General features: G+C 34.2%; 1 protein-coding gene across 1 annotated transcript in view; it reads left to right on the top strand.

Annotated features, from left to right (window-relative positions):
* The window catches only part of LOC145296926 (ubiquitin-like-conjugating enzyme ATG10), a 403,301-nt gene extending 386,979 nt beyond the window's left edge, over positions 1-16,322 (top strand). The window contains exons 5-6 of the mRNA XM_080143128.1: positions 4,748-4,842; positions 16,005-16,322. Of these exons, the coding sequence (XP_079999254.1) occupies positions 4,748-4,842; positions 16,005-16,089 (180 nt within the window). The 3' untranslated portion in view covers positions 16,090-16,322. The remainder of the gene's footprint in view (positions 1-4,747; positions 4,843-16,004) is intronic.
* The last annotated feature ends 5,142 nt before the right edge of the window (positions 16,323-21,464 follow it).

Below are 21,464 nucleotides of genomic sequence, written 5' to 3' on the forward strand. Positions count from 1 at the left end.
CCATCATTACGATATGTGGTGTGCGTCCTTTCAAATACAAAAGAAAAACCCAAAAGAAAACCGGATCACTGCATGGCACTCAACAGGTCCCATTTCACACCTTACTCAGTTCAAATCAGAAATCACAATTAGTTCAGAACTGTAAGTTTTCACATAACTTATAGAGATATATATCATTGCACATGTGTGGGTCAGGAGTATTACTTATTGAACACACTTTGTAGCCATGCCACCAGAGGACATGACTTCTAGCCGCTTACTGTAAAACTTAGAGAACTATTATATTACACTATATATGCTCTGGAACTAAAAAAAAAGAAAAAGGCATTCATTGAGCTTGAACTTTTTCAAACTTCATATTAAATTTTTTTTTTAAATGTAAAAAGCTTTATAATTATGAAATTAAAAAAAAAATCCATTATGATTGGTATATACAAACTGAGTAAGGTTTCAAGTAAGTTATTGGGTTTAATTGATTAATATTGGTGATGTTGTCCCACAGAAAAATGTAATCATTTGGCTCTTTGTTTATTATTTTTACTTTCTTATCTATAACTTGTGCAGTTTATTCATATGGGAACAATGTTTTTAATTATGTATATAATCTCTTAATATATAATCACGTTGACATATCGGTTCTCACCAGATTGCCAAAGTTAAGTAATGATGAGTCTGGCCAGTACCGGATCAGTAATAACTGGAATATTATCAGGACCAGTTGCTTTGCTAGCATCATTTGTCATTCGTATGTATGCATATGTGTATGTGTGTTTGTTCATTGGTTATATAAAACTATGTACACACACACACACACTCACACATACATATGTTGCATAGGGGACGAACAGCACCAGGAAAATGTTGGGTGTATTGCATACATGCAATTACGGATCCGGGCAAAACCAAATGTAAATCGAATTCCTGAGCAATAATGTTAATCCTAGATTCCAATCGAAGAATCAAGACCATGAAACAATGAGAGAATATATTTTAACTGGATTGAAATTGCGAAAATTCCAGAACAATAAAACAATCAAAATTCCAAATTGAATTTCAAAATAAATGAACAATTAGATTCCGATCAAGGAATGTGGGTAATGTCAATATAAGTCATAAACAAAGGCAGCCAGTCAGAGAGAGAGAGAGAGAAAGAAACCAGTGACACTTTTTCCATTGCTGCACTGAAAACCACACATCAACCCAAACTCTCGTCACACTATCACTATAATGTAAATAAAAACTTGATGTTGATTAACAAGAGTCTGTTTGATCTATCAACGTGTATATCTTATTATATATACGTTTTATTTTTTATTACCGTTTTTTTCTGTTTATGCATTATTGTTTCAGCTACGCGACCATTTTTTTGCCGTCTTGTAGCCTCCTCAGACTTTACAGAAATGTTCGTTTATGGTGGACTGAAAGAATGAATGATGTCAGGGGAGGGGTGCGAGAAAAGCGGAAAAAGAAAAAGGGAGAAAGGTGGGAGGGGGGTGTCTGGTAGGTCGGTAGTGCTTTAGTTTTGGAGTTCAAGAACATTAGGTGGTTGTGGGGAGGGTCTGGGAAGTTCATATCTGGTGTGGCTAAGGACATAGGGATATATGGGGGGAGGGAGATATGTAGGGGTAAGAAGAGGGGGGTTACTTTAAATTTCGAGTGAGGAGGCTACAAGACAGCCAAAAAACGGTCGCGTAGCTGAAACAATAATGTAACTAAACAGAAAAAAACGGTAATAAAAAATAAAACGCATATTTGCTCTGCAACAGTATTGAGCACTTTCTTCAGGTTTTTATTAATAAGCATTTCTACTAAATATATATATATATATATATATATATATATATATTATTGGCCATTTGTTAAAAGTGCAGGCTATAATTTGTATAGATGTAATATTACATGTATATCACATCTCTTACTGTGTTTTATTTGTGATGTGTGAATTACTGCCAGAGTAACACACAACTATTCTTGGCAACTTCATGCATGTACAGAGAATTAGTTCAAATGTTCTATGCGTTGCTAATAGCGATAAAATACATTATCAAATATTTTCATTTTTCAGCACAACCACACTGACACATCATTGTACGCACATACAATGTTTATAAAAAAATATATTTAATTTCTTACTGTACTATTGAAATTATAATATTCAATTTGTTTTATTTCATACAATGTTGCCAATCTTTATAAAAAATATACAGTAGAACCCCGGGATACAGTGGCCTTAGAATGCATTTTTTTCAGGTTACGATGTGGAATATGATGTTTTTCTGGGCCCTGGTTACAGTATTGTCCCGCCTTACGGTGTTATTTATAATGTTATTTGATTATATCATGCATATTATATATGGTATTTTGTAACTAATTTTTGATACGTACTGTATAAAATTTAGCTTAGGCCCCACCATACGGCGATTTCTCCTTATGATCCCAACCCCAGAATGGATTAATGCCGTATCCCGGGCTTCTACTGTATTTAGCTTCTTACTGTACTATTGAAATTATAATATCCAATTTATTTTATTTATTTTTGTTTCCCCTCGCTTTGTTCCTTCTTTTTTAAGATAGTGATCATTTGGCAATAATTCCAACCAAGACAAAGAATTTTCTGAAAGAAACTGAATCGAATTGCAGTTCATTCTTTTTAACAAAATATTGCAATGATCCAAAAACTTATTTAATAAATAATTTTTTAAATAATAATCTTGCAGGAAGGAAGCTATTGATGACAAAGAAATGCTAACGAGACTGACTTTATCTCTTAGACTAGCAGGACAAGTGGTATTGTGTGGTCGTAAAATACACTTTAATATGATATTTTAATTCCTGCAGATTACATATTTATTATTATAGAGCAAATTCACTATTAGTTATTATATTGTGCCTAATATATAGTAGTGATTTCAAAAGTTAAAAGAAAACGATTGATGTCCTTAAAATCAAAACAGAAACTAAAACATGTAGTGCTCCACGTTAGGGTTCTTGTTCCTTGATAGAAGCGCTGGTTGAGTTTGAATAAAATACAATACATATTATATACGTTTGAAGCCAAAACAATGCATTATAACAAAATAAACAGATATTTATTTTGTTTGAAATTTATATTGAAATTTATAAATATATTTTGAAGATATGCTTCATCTTCAGTATGTCTTTTTTTTTCTTGCTTTTTATTATTTTTTATTTTATTTTTTTTATTTTATTTTTTATTTTGCCATGTTGTTGGAGCATAGTATCAGTAGAAGTCCGTTTGTTGTTTTTACGGTAGTCTTTTCAAATGTTCGAACAGTGCGTTAGTCATGCAGAATTCACGTTAGGGTTTGTGTTCCTTGATAGAAGCGCTGGTTGAGTTTGAATAAAATTAAATACGTATTAGTTATGTTTAAGCCAAAACAATGCCTTACTTCTACTGATTCTATCCTCCAACAAAAACCTGGCAAAAAAGAAAGACATACTGATGATGAAGTGTATCTTCCAAATATATCCATAAATTTCGATATAAATTTCAAACAAAATAAATATCTGTCTATTTTGTAATAATGCGTTGTTTTGGCTTCAAATGTATCTAACACATATTTATTTTATATAGTGCTCCAGTCTTAGTCATTACGATTTGAGCTATTGTCAGTTGGATATGAAATAGCTAAACATGAAAAAAAAGTAGTTTCCCTGGGCAATACTGGGCAGCCTGCTAGTAGACTTGTAGTTGTTGATGGGCAGAAATCAGAAACTCATAGTATTAATGCTGGTGTCCCTCACGATTCCATCCTGAGCTCAACTCTTTTCCTGATCTTCATCAATGATCTCCTAAATCACATTCTTAGATCATTCGTAGACATTTCTGCGGATGACACCACAATCTATGGCAGCACTTCAAAGGTCAGCAATGACCAAGATCTTTCTGATTCTCTCTCTACTGATTCTATCTTCCAACAAGAACATGGCAAAAAAAAGACATACTGATGATTAAGTTTACCTTCAAAATATATTTATAAATTTCAAACAAAATAAATATCTGTCTATTTTGTAATAATGCGTTGTTTTTGCTTCAAATGTACCTAATACATATTTATTTTATATAGTGCTCCAGTCTTAGTCATTACGATTTGAGCTATTGTCAGTTGGATATGAAATAGCTAAACATGAACTAACGTTAACGCATAAATGTATATATATTTTCACATGTGTACAAGGAAACTTTAAGTCTTTATGCCTATCAAGTTCCAATTTTTTTCAACTTTGATCCTTTAGCAGTTATTTTTACCAGTTAAAGACCCATAAAAAATGGTCCACAAAATATGCAATCATTTACTCTGCCTCACGCCGCTCTATGACCTTGTTTCTTGGAGGAAATGCAGTTTTAAAAAAATAGAGACAGACAGATATAGTGAGTTTTATATATCAGATGAAAACACAGTTACATCCATATTTGTTTTTTTTATGTAATCGATATGTAAATAACTCTGATCTGGACAAAGTATTTTCTGAAAAGAATTAAACTGAATTACATTTTATCATTCTTAGCATGTTGCAACGATCTAGGAGGAAAACTAATGAGCCAGAATCAAATATTGATTTTGTAGGACAGAAACTATCGATGACAAAGAAATGATAAAGAGACTGACACTACTTTATATATTAGATTATATTTGTTTGTTTTTTGTTTTTCTTACAGTTTGTAATATTGAAATCTTATAAATATTTTTCTTTCTCTCGTTTTTCATTGGCTGTTACTCGACAGGAACACCCAATCGTTGGCCGTCCATACTTTTACCTTCATCCTTGCCACACAGCTAATCTCATGAAACAAGTTGGATTATCGGAAGCAAATAAACTGTAAGTGTGACCCTCTGGTTTGCAGAATGAATACCATCACAGACTATGAAATGTCTCCTATAAATTTGGGCCCTAATCACAGTAATGTGCCTTGTTTGGGGGATGAATAAAAAAAAAAAAGAAAAAGCTTTGAATTACAAACAAATAAATCATTTTTATTATATTTTTTTATTTTTTTTTAGATAAGGATTAATTATTTGTATTATTTGGACTACTATTCTCATTTTAAGTGTTATTTTTGCAAGGGGGCCATGGCATAGTGGATAATGTACTTGGTAAAATTCAATTGTAAAGTTACACTCTTATGGAGGTTGAAGGCTCAATCCTCAGTGCAGTGACACTAAAAAAAAAATACAATTTCAAATTACTAAGGACTTCCACTTAGTCATAACTGATGGAACAAGAGGATGCTATCCCCGTGGATTTAATAGAGAGTTTCATTCGAAATTCCATGGAGATTCCCGAGTTCGACGGAAAATTTCTGAGTTTGTCAAGATACACCTGAAGAAGATCAGAGGTTTCATTGACTGGAACGTAGTGAAAATAACACTCAAGATGAGTACAGTAGTCTGAAGAATTCATGTAATATGAAAATCATTTATATAGAACTCACTAAAAGGCTTTGTTGTAGTATGTGCGAAGCATAGAAAATTTATGTATAATTTTATCAGCTTTATTGTTCAAATGCATACGGATATATATTTTTTAACATGAACGAATCATTTAGCAGGTATGAAAACAACAGTTTTTATTTTGACAACAAGACTCGTCGGTTATGGAGATAGAGAGACGTGGATGACAGTGAAGCATGCGATCACACACGTTTGGTCTGCATTCTCTCATCTCTCTCTCCCTCTGTTTGACCCACAAAAGAACTTGTTTATATATAACTTTAAGTCCAGTGTTCTGCCAGGATTGACGTTACGCTCGGAACACATAAAATGTTAAATTTTTGCAATTGAAATAGAAATTTTAGGAATAAATAAATCAGACAATTATTCAATCTAATTATATTACGGTCCTTCCAAAGTAAAGCCTCCTACATTTTTTAACCCAAAAAGTTGAAGAGCTATGAAGATGGGAGTGGTACCATTAAAACGCGAAATTTTTTGTGCTTCAGAATAATTTATTTTTCTACATGGTCACCACCATGCTCAAGGCACTTTTGCCAGGAATTCAAATATGCATCTCTGCTTCTGATGCACGTCCATGACAGGGATTGCTTTCTTAGAGTCTCACACTTGCAACAGAACGATGAAACTTTCAGATCATGAATGCATAAGTTCAGTCATCATAACAATGCAACTTGCAATCCCCTCTGATCCATACGGATTGAATAAAAAAAAAATAGGAGGCATTTTGGAGTGACCTTCATATTATTCACTTAAAGTGACAACCTTTTAAATAAAATAAAGAAAAGATCTTGTATCTTTTGTTAGGCTTATATATTTATCAGACGGTCGGTGAGACAATTGGTACCAATGCTTGAGATTGGTCAGGATTAGATTAAGAGGATGGTTCAACAAGAATTTGTTAGTATTATATTATGACGATGTTCTTTAATCATACTAGCAATCTTGTGAAGTAGACCTTTACGCCATACTCTATCAAACGCATTTGATATGTCAAGAGCTATTGCTCTAGAAATGAAACCCTTGTCAAGAGACTCGCTAATTCCGTGTGATATGTGAGATCCCACCCCGGTTTCGCCTTTGGCAGAATGAAAGAAAGGCAAACAGAACTCACAACAGACTCACCTTTAAACTTCAACATAAATTTTATTCAAGTAAAAAAGATCCAAATTGCAAAAGATGTGCCATCTTTAGCTTTCTGCCGAAATAGAGCTGGTAACACCCGTACGGGTAGTAGTTCATGGTTTATCTTCGTGTTTACAAGATTCAAGTCTGCACGCTGTTCGAAGAAGTTGATGAGTTAAGTGATGTCTTCCAAGGATGAATGCTGCAAGTCCAGTAATCATCATGGAGTTCACTGTAAATAACGGCCCGAATGGCGGACAAGGGGTAGGCCAAAATGTAGACCTTACAATCGTCTCGGAGAGACATTATATAAGTAATGATGAAAGTCAATCAATTCACAGAGCATAACAGTGTGCAAAGAATATAATATTTCGCCCGACATAAGGGCATTAATACGTTTCAAAGAGACAAAAGCCTCGAATAAGGAGATGAGTTTCCACATCCATTTGACTTGCTGTCTTTATGAAAACTGGCGCGACCTGCAACATAAAAATAGCGCCAAAAATACGACTCGGCAGTTAATAACAACAATCAATCTGATAGGTCCAAACAAAATCGTGGCTGGTCAAACCTGCTTATTTCTGCAGAATTTCTCAGAGATATTACAGTTAGTACATCAGCTGTAGATCGTGCAGAACAGAAACCATATCTATCCAATTACAAGCAACCCCATGGCATTGTGTTCTATATACAGGTAGTTCTTGGAAAGAAACTTTGTTCATGGAAGTTTTATTTAGTTTTAGACACGCAGAGGGAGAAAGGAAAATTATTACAGTTGTCGTAGCTAGACAAGTTTTTTCTGGGTGAAAGGCAGAGGTTGGAGCTCATTCCAGTGCCTTGCATGATGCAGTAGAGAAAGACTAGCGACACTTCTTCATCTGTGAGAAAAAAAAGGCTGTAGGAACAAGAACAGCCTCCACTAGATTTAGAACTCAAGGCAGAAAAAAAGTGCCTTGAACAACACCTCCATAGATGTGACAACAGTATTCTATCTAAGGTTGTATTTGACTCTTATGGAGGATTGTGACTCTTATGGAGGATTGTGACTCTTATGGAGGATTGCATCATAAGTGAAATACCTTCTGGAATGGTAGAATGATGCAATTATTGTTCCAGCAACATTGGCAACAGATTTGATGTAAGTCTTCCATTTTGGATCTTTAATAAAGTTCAGTTCTGGAAGCTTATCAAAGCTAGGATCTTCCTCAAGGAGAGAGCCATTCAGTTCAACTGGAGCAAAGTGAGGATCCGAGTGTTGGTGTTGAAAAGAGAGAAGCTTAGTTTTAGATTATTAAAAGTAACCAGCCATCTTTTTCCTAATTGGACGATGTGCTCTAGGTCAGACGAGGGAGAAACTGAGGGATCTTGATCATCAATGCTCTTCGAAGTGTTGCCATAGATCAATGTTATCTGCATGAATGTCAAAGAATAAATTTAGAATGTGATTTGGGAGAGAGTTGGGCCTAGAATAAATCCCTTAGGCAAGCCGGCATTGAGACTATGTACATCAGTTCTGCCCATCAACAATCACTTTCATAAACCTATCAAAGAGAATGAATATTATAGTCAGCACATCAGCAGTTGATCTTGCAGGACGAAATCCGTATTGTTGCCACTGAGTAGATTATTTTTACTGAGATGGTTGACAACTTCTTGATTTAACATAGATTCAAACAACTTACTCATGACACGCAGGAGACTTGGTTCAATCATGTGTTGTATATTTTCAGAAAATCCGTGAAAATTAATTTTAATGGAGATAGGTAGTCCACAAAAAAAGTGGGTAGACCTAGAACACATTGGAAGCATCATCATCATTTTGCAACTGGCTAGGCTCAGTATTGCTTAACTTTAGTGATCTGTGTGTTGATGTGATTCTGCTGTATTAATGTGTCAGACCAAGCTCTAGGTTAGAGGAGAGAGAAACAGGGATCTTGATCATCAATGCTCTTCAAAGTGTTGCCATAATTCAATGTCATCTGCATGGATGTTAAAGAATAAATTTAGAATGTGATTTGGGAGACGTTTCCAGATATTCCATAACTAGCTGCTTAAGTAAACCTTTGTATCAATGCCTATCAAAGGCCTTTGATATACAAAAAAACTTGCTATAGAAATGAAGCCGTCAACAATAGATTCACTGATCATGTGTAATATTATATTCAGCAGTTGATCTTGCAGGACGAAATCCATATTGCTTTTGACTGAGTAGATATGATTTCCATTCTGCGAGATCGACAGCTAATGTACTAACTGCGATATCACACAGGATTAATGAATCTCTCGATAAGGGCATCGTTTCTAGAGCAATAGCTCTTGAAATATCAAAGGCTTTTGATAGAATATGGCATAAAAGTCTACTTCACAAGATCGCCAGCTATGGAATAGCTGGAAATGTCCTCTCAAGTATTGAATCCATTCTCTCTCATCTATTATTATAAATCTGTATTCCTGTCTGTTTGTTTGTTCACAATGACGTCATAGCATATAGTCATGTATGATAATAGCAGATGACGTCACGCATGACGTCATGTATGGAGGCAAAAATAAAAGTAGTTTCCCTGGGCAATGCTGGGCAGCCTGCTAGTAGACTTGTAGTTGTTGATGGGCAGAAATCAGAAACATAGTATTAATGCTGGTGTCCCTCACGATTCCATTCTGAACTCAACTCTTTCCCTGATCTTCATCAATGATCTCCTAAATCACATTCTTAGGTCATTCGTAGACATTTATGCAGATGATACCACAATCTATAGCAACACTTCAAAGGTCAGCAACGGCCAAGATCTTTCTGATTCTCTCTCTTCTGATCTTGAGAATGTAGTGCAATGGAGAAAAAGGTGGCTGGCTAATTTTAATGCATCCAAACCAAACTTCTCCCCTTTCATGATAATCTCTCTGACCCCCATCACGCCCAAATTGAAATGAATGGCTCCTGTCTTCAGGAAACTCCATATCTTTATAAGCTTCAGGAACTGACCTTCACTCCTGATTTTAAATGAAACGCATACTTTTTTTTTTTTTTTTACATAGAAGTCACCACTTATCAAGGCCCAGAGGCCATTTGAGGATAAGGGTTAAAGATCGTACAGTACTCAATGGGACGATATTGTAGGAATCGTTGTTAGTGTAAATTTGGTAAATTAGATTAATTAAGGGAAACGGCTCACCAAGAACTTGTTTACGTTGGACTTGAAGACTACGATTTTGTAATCAGCTAGAAAGCAGACAAACGGAAAACAGTTCCACAGCTGTGGAGTTCTAAGAAAAAAAACGCTTTGTTCATGGAATCTACATTTAAGTTTAAGCACAGAAAAAGATGGGGGAAATTATTGATAGTGTTTTCAGCTAGATGAGTGTTTCCCGTGAAAGTTTGGCAAGGGGGGGGGGCATAGATTGGTGCTCAGACGAGCACTTGCCATGAAAATAAAGATAAAGCAATGACAGGCTTGCAACGTCTCTTCTGTGAGAAAGAGGTTGCAAGAAAGAGAAAAAGGCATCCCCTACTAGGATACAAAGTTTGTTTTGAAATCTGTCAAGGCAGAATAAGCTCTTTCTAGCCGATCTTAGCCAGATGGCAACAATACTCCATCCTTGGACGTACCTGGTCTTTATATAGGTAGAGAATTGCACCAACAAATACATATCTATTGGATCGATATAGGATCACACCATTTTTCCAGTGACCTTGACAACGGATTTGATGTACATATTCCATTTCAAATCATGAGTAAAGGTCAAGCCTAGAAGCTTGACTAAACATGGAACCTCCCCCAAAACGAGAGCCATTCATTTCAGTTGACGTCAAATGGGGATCAGAACGTTGATGATGTAAAGATAGAAGCTTGGTTTTTAGATGCATTAAAGGTAACCAGCCACTTCTTTCCCCATTACAATGGGGAATGTTTGTTTAAAATGGACATTTGTTGAGGTCATTTATGGGCGCCGCTCTCGTGGGTTGATGCAGACTGTGAACATGATGGTTCTAGGTTCAATCCTCAGCTTGGGAGACATGCTAGTCTAGCCACACTGATGAGTTGTGATACAACAAAATAATACTGTATAGGGATGACTACAAATATATATATATATATATATATATATATATATATAGTTTTTGTTTATAATATACTAGCCTGGGTGCCCGGCGTGCTTGAGATCTAAGGAGAGAGCAACAGAGAGAATTTGGTCGTTTACGGCCTTTGATGTGCTGCCATATGTCGTCAGCATAAATGTCTATGAATAATGTAAGGATATTATTTGGAAGATCATTGATGTAGATCAGGAAAAGAGTTGGACTCAGGATGGACCCCTTAGGGACTCCAGCATTAATACTGTGAACTTCTGATTTCTGCCCATCATGATTTAATAACTGAGAAGACATTTCTAGCTATACCATAGCTGGAGATCTTGTGAAGTAGACTTTTATGCCATACCCTATCAAAGGCCTTTGATATGTCAAGAGCACTTGCCCTAGAAATGAAGCCTTCGTCAAGAGATTTGCTAATCATATGAGATATAACCATTAGCACATCTAGAATGGAAACCATATTGAAGTTATTTTTGCTGAGGTGGTTGACTACTTCTCTATTTAACACAGATTCCAGACGTGCAGGAGACTTATTGGTCTATACTGAGAAGGAGATGATCGATCACCTGAATTCTTAAATACGGGGCATACTGATGAGATTTTCCAGTGTGTTGGGAAGCAATTCCTCTTAAGACAACGCTTAAACAGCTTTGTAAGAATGGGAGCTACTTCTGGTTGAAGCTTAATAATAAGGATTAAGGCCTGGTGAGTTAGGATGGTATAAGTTTGGCATGATATGATCATGAAAATTCTCGACCATCCAATCCTGGGTTTTGAGAGTTTCATGGGATTATGACAAAAATTATTGGAAGACGTAAGCCTTCCATTAGCTGCGTTGTGTATCCGAGGCGTAACAAAATCGAATAAAAATAAAGTAAAAATTAAAAGAATAAAATGTTGAAATAATTTGTAAATGAAACTAAAGAAAGATGATAATCGTGAAAATATATAAACGAATTAAAGGAATAAACTTAGAATAATCGTAAGAATCGTAATAAACTATAAGCAATATAATAATCAAGGTAATGATAATTTTAATATTTAAAGTTTGAAGAGTCGCAGCATAGACTCTAAAACGCTGTAAAAAAAAAATGAGGCATGAAGTGCCCTTCACTGTTAACAACACCGAAAACCATCACTGTTGTTGGAAAGTTCACGTGGACAGGTGCTAGAACTTCAGTGGGGTTTGCACATAGCCACCTATCATTTCTTCGGTTGACTTTTTTTTTCAAAGTTTGGGTTTGTATTACTGTACATATAGATTCGAAAAAGTTGTCAAAAAACAAATATATAACAAATAAATGTTATCAAAGGCAAGATAAGTTACTTTTCTACCTAACTGGATGTGTTTTCAGTGTTTTTATTTAATGTAACATGTTTATTTAGCTCGAAAAACATACTGTGTTTACTGATGTATTAGAAAATTCAAAATGGCACCCGACTCTCTCTTTAACACGGTAAGTTTGGGAAAAGGTGCTATAAATATAAAACTAGACAAAATACTGTTAGAAACTCACTCAATATATGTTACCGTGACATAGGTTGACATATATTCGGCGGGTTTTTAATAGTATTTTGTCTAGTTTATTATTTATAACACCTTTTCAGAAACTTACTGTGTTAAAGAGAAAGTCGGCCGCCATTTTGAATTTTCCAATACATCGGTAAACACTATATGCTTTTCGAGCTGAATAAACATGTTACATTGAATAAAAACACGAAAAATATATCCAGTTTGGAAGAAAAGTAACTTATTTTACCTTTGATAACATTTATTTGTTATATATTTGTTTTTTGTCAACTTTTTCGAATCTATGTGTACAGTAAAACAAACCCCAAAGTTTTTCGTCAGAGAAAAACCAAAGACACTCCTGTTCTTCTGAATGCTTCAATTTGTTTAAGAGTCGTTTTGCATGCATTAAATTATTCTATTGAGTTGGCATCAACTGACCTGGCCTAAGAACGTATGATTTGTATCCGTCGTCTTGCTGAACAACATTCCTTATTGTTCATCCAGACACTTGAAGATCTTTGGCAAGGTGCCCGCATTGATGTCCCAAGATTTTCATCAATCATGCCATAGATCGTTCTGACAAACTCAGGTATTCTGAGTGAGTCAGAACTTTGGTAATGCTGTTTTCCCTTGCTTGTGGCCAATTCATCACCATTGTTTCTATTTAGCGCCTTTCTAACTTTGCAAACGAAAGATCTGCCGACTTTGAGAAATCTTGCAATTTCTGAATTGTTTTATAGACATTATCACAGCGTGTTTTTTTTAATTTTATTAATTATAGTAATATTTATCGTGGCATCTTCTGAAAGCAAAAACATTAATTTGTATATTTTTAATTTAAATTAAAAAATATAAGTGTCCTCAAGTAGCTTACCTGCACTGTATATATATATATATATATATATATATATATATATATATATATATATATATTCGGGTTTTGATCCTGGCTTGAGGTAGTTGCTTGTCTAGCCACACTGATGAGCTGTAAAACAGCGAAACAGTACTGTATGTGGATGACTATAACACTCCCTATCTTGGGTCGAGCATATTGAGAAGTGATATACAAATTACCATTAGTGTATGAAGTGATGCTCTTTGTGTAAACAAATTGAGCTTAGGTATTTGGAAAATGTCAAAACATTGTTAATTCACTGTCCGCATAGCAGCAGCCGAATAGTGCAAAGGTTAGAATCTCTGGCTGTCATATGGACGGTTAGGTTTCGATCCTGGCTTGAGGTAGTTGCTTCTCTAGCTGCACTGATGAGCTGTGATACAGTGAAACAGTACTGCATGTGGATGACTCTCTATATATATATATACACACAGGGTGTGTAAGGTTAAGGCCATTTATGGGTGCCGCTCCCGTGGGCCAATGGATAGAACTACAGGCTATCAACGCGATGGTTCTAGGTTCAATCCTCGGCTTGGGAGAAGTGCTAGTCTAGCTGCACTAATGAGTTGTGATACAGCGAAACAGGACTGTGTGGATGATTACAAATATATTTTATGCCTTCCTCTTTGGGTAGAGCATTGTCGTAAATAATGTCACTAGCTACTTAATTGGCTGAAAAATGTGAGACTCGATCTTTCTTTGTAAACAAGCGGGTTGAGCACTATAAAAATGGTGGCCGAATGTTTGTTTAAAATAGACATTTGTTGAGGTGATTCACGAGCGCCACTCCCATGGGTCGATGAGTAGAAATGCCGGCTATCAGCGCGATGGTACTAGGTTCAATCCTCAGCTTGGGAGAGGTGCTAGTCTAGCCACAAATGAGTTATGATACATAAACAATACTGTATTTGGATAACTACAAATATATATATATATATATATATATATATATATATATATATATATATATATATATATATATATATATCGTTTTTGTTTATAAGTATACTAGCCTGAGTGCCCGGCATTGCCTGGGTGTTTGGAGGTGTGTATTGCCTGATCTGAAATGGAACACATATATAAAGTTTGTTGCCCGGGCTGCTGGAAAAAATGGTAGGATCCTTCTACCGCTCCAGAAGATATCTCACTACTGATGCAATTCTCTATCTCTATAAAAGCCAAGTACGTCCAAAGATGGAGTACTGCTGCCACATCTGCGCTGGAGCTTCAAAAAACAGCTTATCCTGCCTTGACAAAGTACAAAATAGACTTCGTGGCTTAGTGGAGGATGCTCTCTTCTCTTCCCTGCAACCTCTCTCCCACAGAAAAGACGTTGCAAGCCTGTCTTTGTTTTATCGTTGTTTCCATGACAAGTGCTCGTCCGAGCTCCAATCTCTGCCCCCCCCTCGCCAATCATTCATGATAAACACCCGTCTAGCTAAAACCACTGTCAGTAATTTCCCCCACTCTTTATCTGTGCCTAAATCAAAACGTAGATTCCATGAACATAGCGTTTTTCTGAGAAGTGTACGCCTGTGGAATTCTCTTCCGTTTGCCTGTTTCCCACCTGACTACAACTTGGACGTCTTCACGTCCAACATAAACAAATTCCTGATTAATCGCCCCCTTAAGTAAGATACTTTATCAAATCTCCAATACTAACTATTACTACGATATTATCCCATTGATTATTGTACACAAAATAACCCTTATCCCCGAGTGGCTTACGGTCCTTGATAAGTGGTGATCCCCATGTAAAAAAAAAAAAAAAAAATAAGTGGTAGTAGCCAGCCAGACTCGAACCTGTACTGTGAAGGAGGAAAAGAACGTGAAAAAAAAGTGACGTCTTTGCCGTTGCGTCCATTGCCAAACCGGAAGTGGCGAAGGCTTAAATTAAGGCTGGTCAATCGAAAAAGGGGATGACTTTCGAAAATATCGGCGAAAAATCGACCCCTCCTTGTAGAAAAGTGCCCAGTTGAGGGTGAAGGAATTTATGTTTTTAGCCAATTTTTCAACATTTGTCGTCCTAGGTGTCGCGCTTCAAAACGATACCAATCTTGTGAAAACCTGTCGCCTGTGTCGAAAGTTTTAGGCAGACATACAAAAATACATTCATAATACATACATACATACATAATACATACATACATGATGATTGCAACGTCTTGTCGGACGAGTGCCACTCCCTCAGACACTTAAAGTCCATGAGGCCAAATGCCTGAGGGAGTATCTATACAAAGATGATGTTACAGAGTCTTAGCTTTGTACGACAGCTAAGTCTCTCTCTCGGTTCAAAATGTTGAGATCCAGCAGCAAGCAAGAGCAAGATAGCCAGCAACAAATTAAACTGCAGACCAACTTAATGCGGGTACTAGTTGGCCGTTGACCCAGAAAAAGAGTTCATTCGCCCTTTGGAAGGTCTTGTTTTTAATCCTTCAGGGAGACTAGCCGCCCTCCTCACCAAACAAGTCTGGTGGGGGAACCAGTTTAGTCGCCGGTGACCCGACCATGAGGCAGGTAGTACTGGGTTACATGGTACCAGTAGCATATGACATGACCTGACCACAACATGCATACATACATACATACATACATACATACATGCATACAGACAGATGAGATTTATATTATTGATGTGTTTTCTTATATGTTTATATATACATATTTTTTCTTTATAAATGTATATGAATATTTCTGTTATAAAAAAGTTCAAGTAAGTTTTGTTTATCAATCTATATAATTTTCATAAATTTCTATTAAAAATAGTTTTATTTTAGTTATATGTAAGTAGATTATTGTTAATTTACAGATGAAATAGAATTCTCGATTAAGATGAAAGGTGATCCCCAAGAAAGAATAACGTATACATACGATGTGTAATACAATTTATTTTATTTTTATTTTCAGAAATTACATTCTGTCTTGGTTGAGTGCAGTCGGACCGGTTGTGCTATTAGAGATTCCACTCGTATATGGAAAAAATATGTGCTGATAATTGGTACATACGCCGACAGTTCTATAGAGGATCCAGAATACTCTTCCTCTCTCTCTGTATCTATTATAATAAAGTCGTATTCCTGTCTCTCTGTTAATTTTCACAAAACGGAAAATTACCTCCCTTTTAAACTCTCCTGTGTCTTACGATCGTTTTCTATCAAATTAAAAAAAAAAAAAAAAAGAAATTCTATTTATTTTCTTTAATAAATAATTTTCTACCTTATCGATTTTAGAAATTTTTTTTGGATATAATTATCTTAAAAATACAAATACACGTAGATACCATTGTTTTCATGTGAAATTCAGTATTATGGTTTACGAAATTTCGTCCCAATACTGTAGAAGTGCCGAATTGAGCGTTTATTAGTTCTTAATTCCCTTTATTCTCGTTGCAATTGTTTGGTAACCCGGAGGTAGAGGCTTAGCAAATGAACTCAAAGGTGGCTTCGTGGCTGTGTTCGAATCTTCTGATCGGCAGGAATTGTCATCATACACTGGTGATTGCATAAGCATAAAACATCAGTGCTTGTAGGTATAAAAAAGAAAAATCAATATGATATTATAATGCAGTCGTATTTATGTTTGCTTATTTGTTAACAATTTGGTTGATACATACAAAAGTTATACTTTTTCACGGACTTTTGTATAATTTTGTTTCTACGTGATTTATATATATATATATATATATATATATATACTATTTATTCAAAAGGAATCAACATTCGAGAGGTTATCTCATTTGCATATTACATTAAAGAAAATCTGTTTTAATAATTAGCTTGAAATTTTTAATAGAAATTAGTAATAAAATTGTGGGCACTTCTACACTATTCGGACGAAATTTTGTAGTCGATAAATGGAGTTTTCAGAAAAAAAAAAAATAATGGTTTCAACTGATTTTTTTTGTCAACTCTAATAAATTACAATGTTTGCTTCCAAATTATATATATTATATATATTACTGAATTATTAAAAATAAAGACAATTTTAAAAACAATTTTAATCATGTTAGCAAATGAAAAATTGCGGCCATCTTGTTTAAATCGAAACAGAAAATTATCCCCCTTTTGAACTCTCCTGTGCCTTACGATCGTATTCATCAAATTCTATTTCTTATTTTCTTTAATAAATAATTTTCTATCTTATCGATTTTCGTAATTTTTGGATATAATAATCTTAAAAATACGAGGAATAAGTAGATGCCATTGTTTTCATGTGAAATTCAGTTTTACGGTTTCTAAAATTTCGTCCCAATAGTGTAGAAGCGCCAGGAAATTAAACTACGGTTGTTAATGGGAGCAACTGCCAACCCAATAAAATAGCGGGCACTGGCGTCCATGGCCAAAATGAATGTATTGTGCCCAAGCTAGTAATGATGAAAAATATAAAAATTAATTAAGTTTTAATATATATATATATATATATATATATATATATATATATATATATATATATATATATATATATATATATATATATATATATATATATATTGAATCTCTATAAACTGTCACTGACTGTTAAATGACTTTTTGATTATTCATTTCCTTTAATGCATTAACCTACAAAAATTGTTGTATATTTTGCAAACATTTTCACTCTGATGAGAAGAATTGCATTTTTTTAAACTCCATGGAATAAGGTTTTCATGTTTATTTGCACTCCTTGTCGAATAATTAAAGTTTTGTATACCATCCTTACAGGTTTATAAGGTTTTTTTGAAAATTTTTAAAAATTTTCAATAACAATATATATATACTAGCAAAAGTACCCGTCGTTGACTGGGTTCAAAAACAGCCTACAGAAAATGGACTCGGATTTATGAAAGTATGATAGGTTATGAAAAGGAAGGGTTGTAAATTTGGGTTGAATTTTGGGGTATCAAAACCAAAGCAAAATATGATGAAAGTAAAAATAAAATAGATAAACCTCATAATTTATTATACCATACCTGTTCACACTGAAACACTTATCACAATATTCTGTGGATCTATATTAAAAACCTTGTTAAACTTTGTGACATATTTCCATTCTTTGGATGTCAGGCGCGAACGAACACTCCCATAATTTTATTATACCATATTTCTTCAAACTGAAACATAATTATCAAAGTATACTTACGCAGATAGATATGAAAAGTCTTTATTAAAGTTTGTGCCTATTTCCATTCTTTGGAGGCCAGGCGCGAACGCAGATCCGACAATTTTATTATGACATCTCTATTTAAGTTAAAACATACTTATCAAAGCATTGTTATGTATATCTATATCAAAAACACTTGTAAACATTTTTTTTTTAATTTTAAAATTTTTTATTTCCATACTTTGTGGACCAGGCGCGAACGCAGACCCCACAATTTTAATGAACCACCATTCTGCCAGATCAAACATACCCATTCCTGTGTCTCGATACATCTTCTATCATTATATGTAATCAGTTTTTTTAAATAGTCAACCATATAGGAGCCTATTCGTGACCAGACACACACACATTCAGATATATATATATATATATATATATATATATATATATATATATATATATATACACACAATTATGTTATCAAAGATTATATCTTTAAAAAAGCAAAACCTATCAAGATAAGAAAAGCTCAACACTATTAAGAGGAGCAAACAATAATATTAAATGAAATACGAGGAATAAGTTATAGATTGATTAATTTATATCATCTGAACAATATGGAAAATTAAAAAAAAAAAGAAAAGAAACCTCTTCAGGCCATGGCATTTCAAAGTTTTCTTTATTGGTCTGATATGAATTTATACATAGCTTTTATTCCTCATCTTTAATTTAATATATATATATATATATATATATATATATATATATATATATATATATATATATATATACTTCATTTACTTACATAAATTAATATACGAAAGTATAAATTTATGCGTGAACTTTAAGTATTTACTTCAACAGTACTCAATACGTAGGTAGAGCTAGTTAGTAAGTTATAAAATAAATATTCTGCATTTCATCCACTCTAGGATTCTTCATATATATATATATATATATATATATATATATATATATATTTTGTAAAACAATATATGAATGGTCAATTATGAAATATGATAATTTTGTACCTTACAATTTAAGTCATCTCATTTTGGCTTAAAACTTATTAGTATATGAACAATTACTGAATTTTCAATTATATAAACACAGTAAAATTCGGAATACTATAACTAAGACTATATATATATATATATATATATATATATATATATATATATATATATGCACACAATATATATTTGGTAAAAAAAAAAAAACAGGCAAAGAAATGCTCAATATGTTGGTAGAGCTAAATATGTTTTTATTATTTCAACTTGGAGAATATTTGCTTAAATCATTATAAGATTGTTTCTATAGATAGGTTGGATAATTTGTTCATCCCATGTCATCAGACAATTTAAGCCAAAATTGTCTGATGGCATAGGTTGGATAATTTATTCATCCCGTCTATAGAAACAATCTTGTAATGATTCAAGCAAATATTTCCCAAGTTGAAATAATAAAAACATATATATATACTTTTTACAAACATCGCTCAATACAAGGCGTGAAGCCACTTTGTATAAGGAGCTAACAATAATGAAAGATATTGCAATGGCAGGAGATGCCTACTGACCTTAGTCTTGAAAAATTAGGAGGAAAGCAGTCAGCACGAAGAGAGTTACACAAAGAAGTTAATGAAGTATCCAAACAATAATGGAGACCACTAGACCACGAGTCAAACGATCTGAAACAAAGGAAGCAGGGAATAGATCAGACAATTCTGAAGAACGTATGTTCTAATTATATTTATGAAAAAAATACTGAGACTAGCAACATCACGTATGCACGAAAGAGGTTGCAAACAAGAAGAAACGATGGGGATCATCAAATTACAGATACGTTTCTTCACCTTATCCAACCCCAAAAATATGACAACAGACAGAACATTTGTCGAGACATAGCATTTAGAGGATGTGAACTGTGAAAATCTGCAGAAAAATAATCATCACCAATACAATTTGAACCATGGAAAAAATTACACATTTATTTTGCGGAGCCTTAGAATAGTCAATACTATTAAATAATTGTGGACAAATTTTTGAAATGGCCGAAAATTTTGAATAGTAAACATTTGATTTCGACTGTATCTAAAATAAAATCTTCACAAGATTTGATGTCCCAGACATCCAATTTTTCAATAATAAAATTGGAAAAAATGTAAATTTTACTCGATTGGTAGTATTACAACAACAGCGTATCATCCATATTCAAGTAGACAAGCTGATAGATTCATTTAAGCGGGGAGTAAAGAAATTGATGGAGAACAAAATGAGATTGGAGAGATATACTTCTTTACCACCGCAGAAAAATGAAAGAGGGTCAAACTAGCGCCTTTAAAGAAGGAGCATACTCGCCCTTTAAAAAATGGCAAGGCAGCCCCGTTTAGATTCTCTGGTAGGGGCACCTCAAGCAGTAAGCAATACACTTACTCCACCAAAAAGATTGGAGGCAACAATTTGAGAGGAAGGTTCTGCTAGGATTATCCAAGATAATACCTCAGCCTGAAAGATGCAAAGTTATTTCCTACTTAAAAATGGTCAAAATTCTATCAGACTAGATAGATGACGGCTTTCTCGACTGGCGTTAATTTAACTTACTCGAGTTATATCAGGTACATTTACGCCGATTAATCACGATCTATATAATGACACCAAATCCAAATACACAATCGGATGTAATCTTAACTGAATTGATGCTTGGTAGGAGTGAGAGCTCGATTTATGATAAATTATTGTCAGAAGTTAAAATAAATATTTGGAAGAACACCAAATATCATACAGATAGTTCCATCTGAAGATAACATTTCTTTCTGGTTGTTTGTTTCTGGCAAAAAAAAAAACGGAAAGATATTGTTATAATCATGTCGGGAAAACCTATTTGCATGATATGGGGATGAAATTGGAAACAGAAAAATCTTCGGATTATTCGAATTCATCGAACTACTGTTCTCATCTTGAGTGTCATTTTCATAACGTTTCGACGAATGTAACCTCCGACCTTCTTTAGGTATATCTTGTCAAATTCGAAAATCTGTCTGGTTTTCGGCCATTGGGAATCTGAACGATATTTTAATCCGAACCCTTTATTTATTTCAAGGGGTTATCATGCTCTTGTTCCGTCAGCCATGAGTGGATAAAGATCCTAAGTAATTCGTAATTGTGTTTTCAGTTGCCCACACTGAGGATTGAACCTTCAATCTTTAGAAGAAGGTTATTTTACAAGTGAATTAATCCAAGAGCCCTAACCACTGTGCCACGGTCCTTGCCTAGTACGAATTTTAAG

The sequence above is a fragment of the Euprymna scolopes genome, chromosome 17 (assembly GCF_053919585.1).
Source record: "Euprymna scolopes isolate OS-2025 chromosome 17, ASM5391958v1, whole genome shotgun sequence".
NCBI lineage: Eukaryota > Metazoa > Mollusca > Cephalopoda > Sepiida > Sepiolidae > Euprymna > Euprymna scolopes.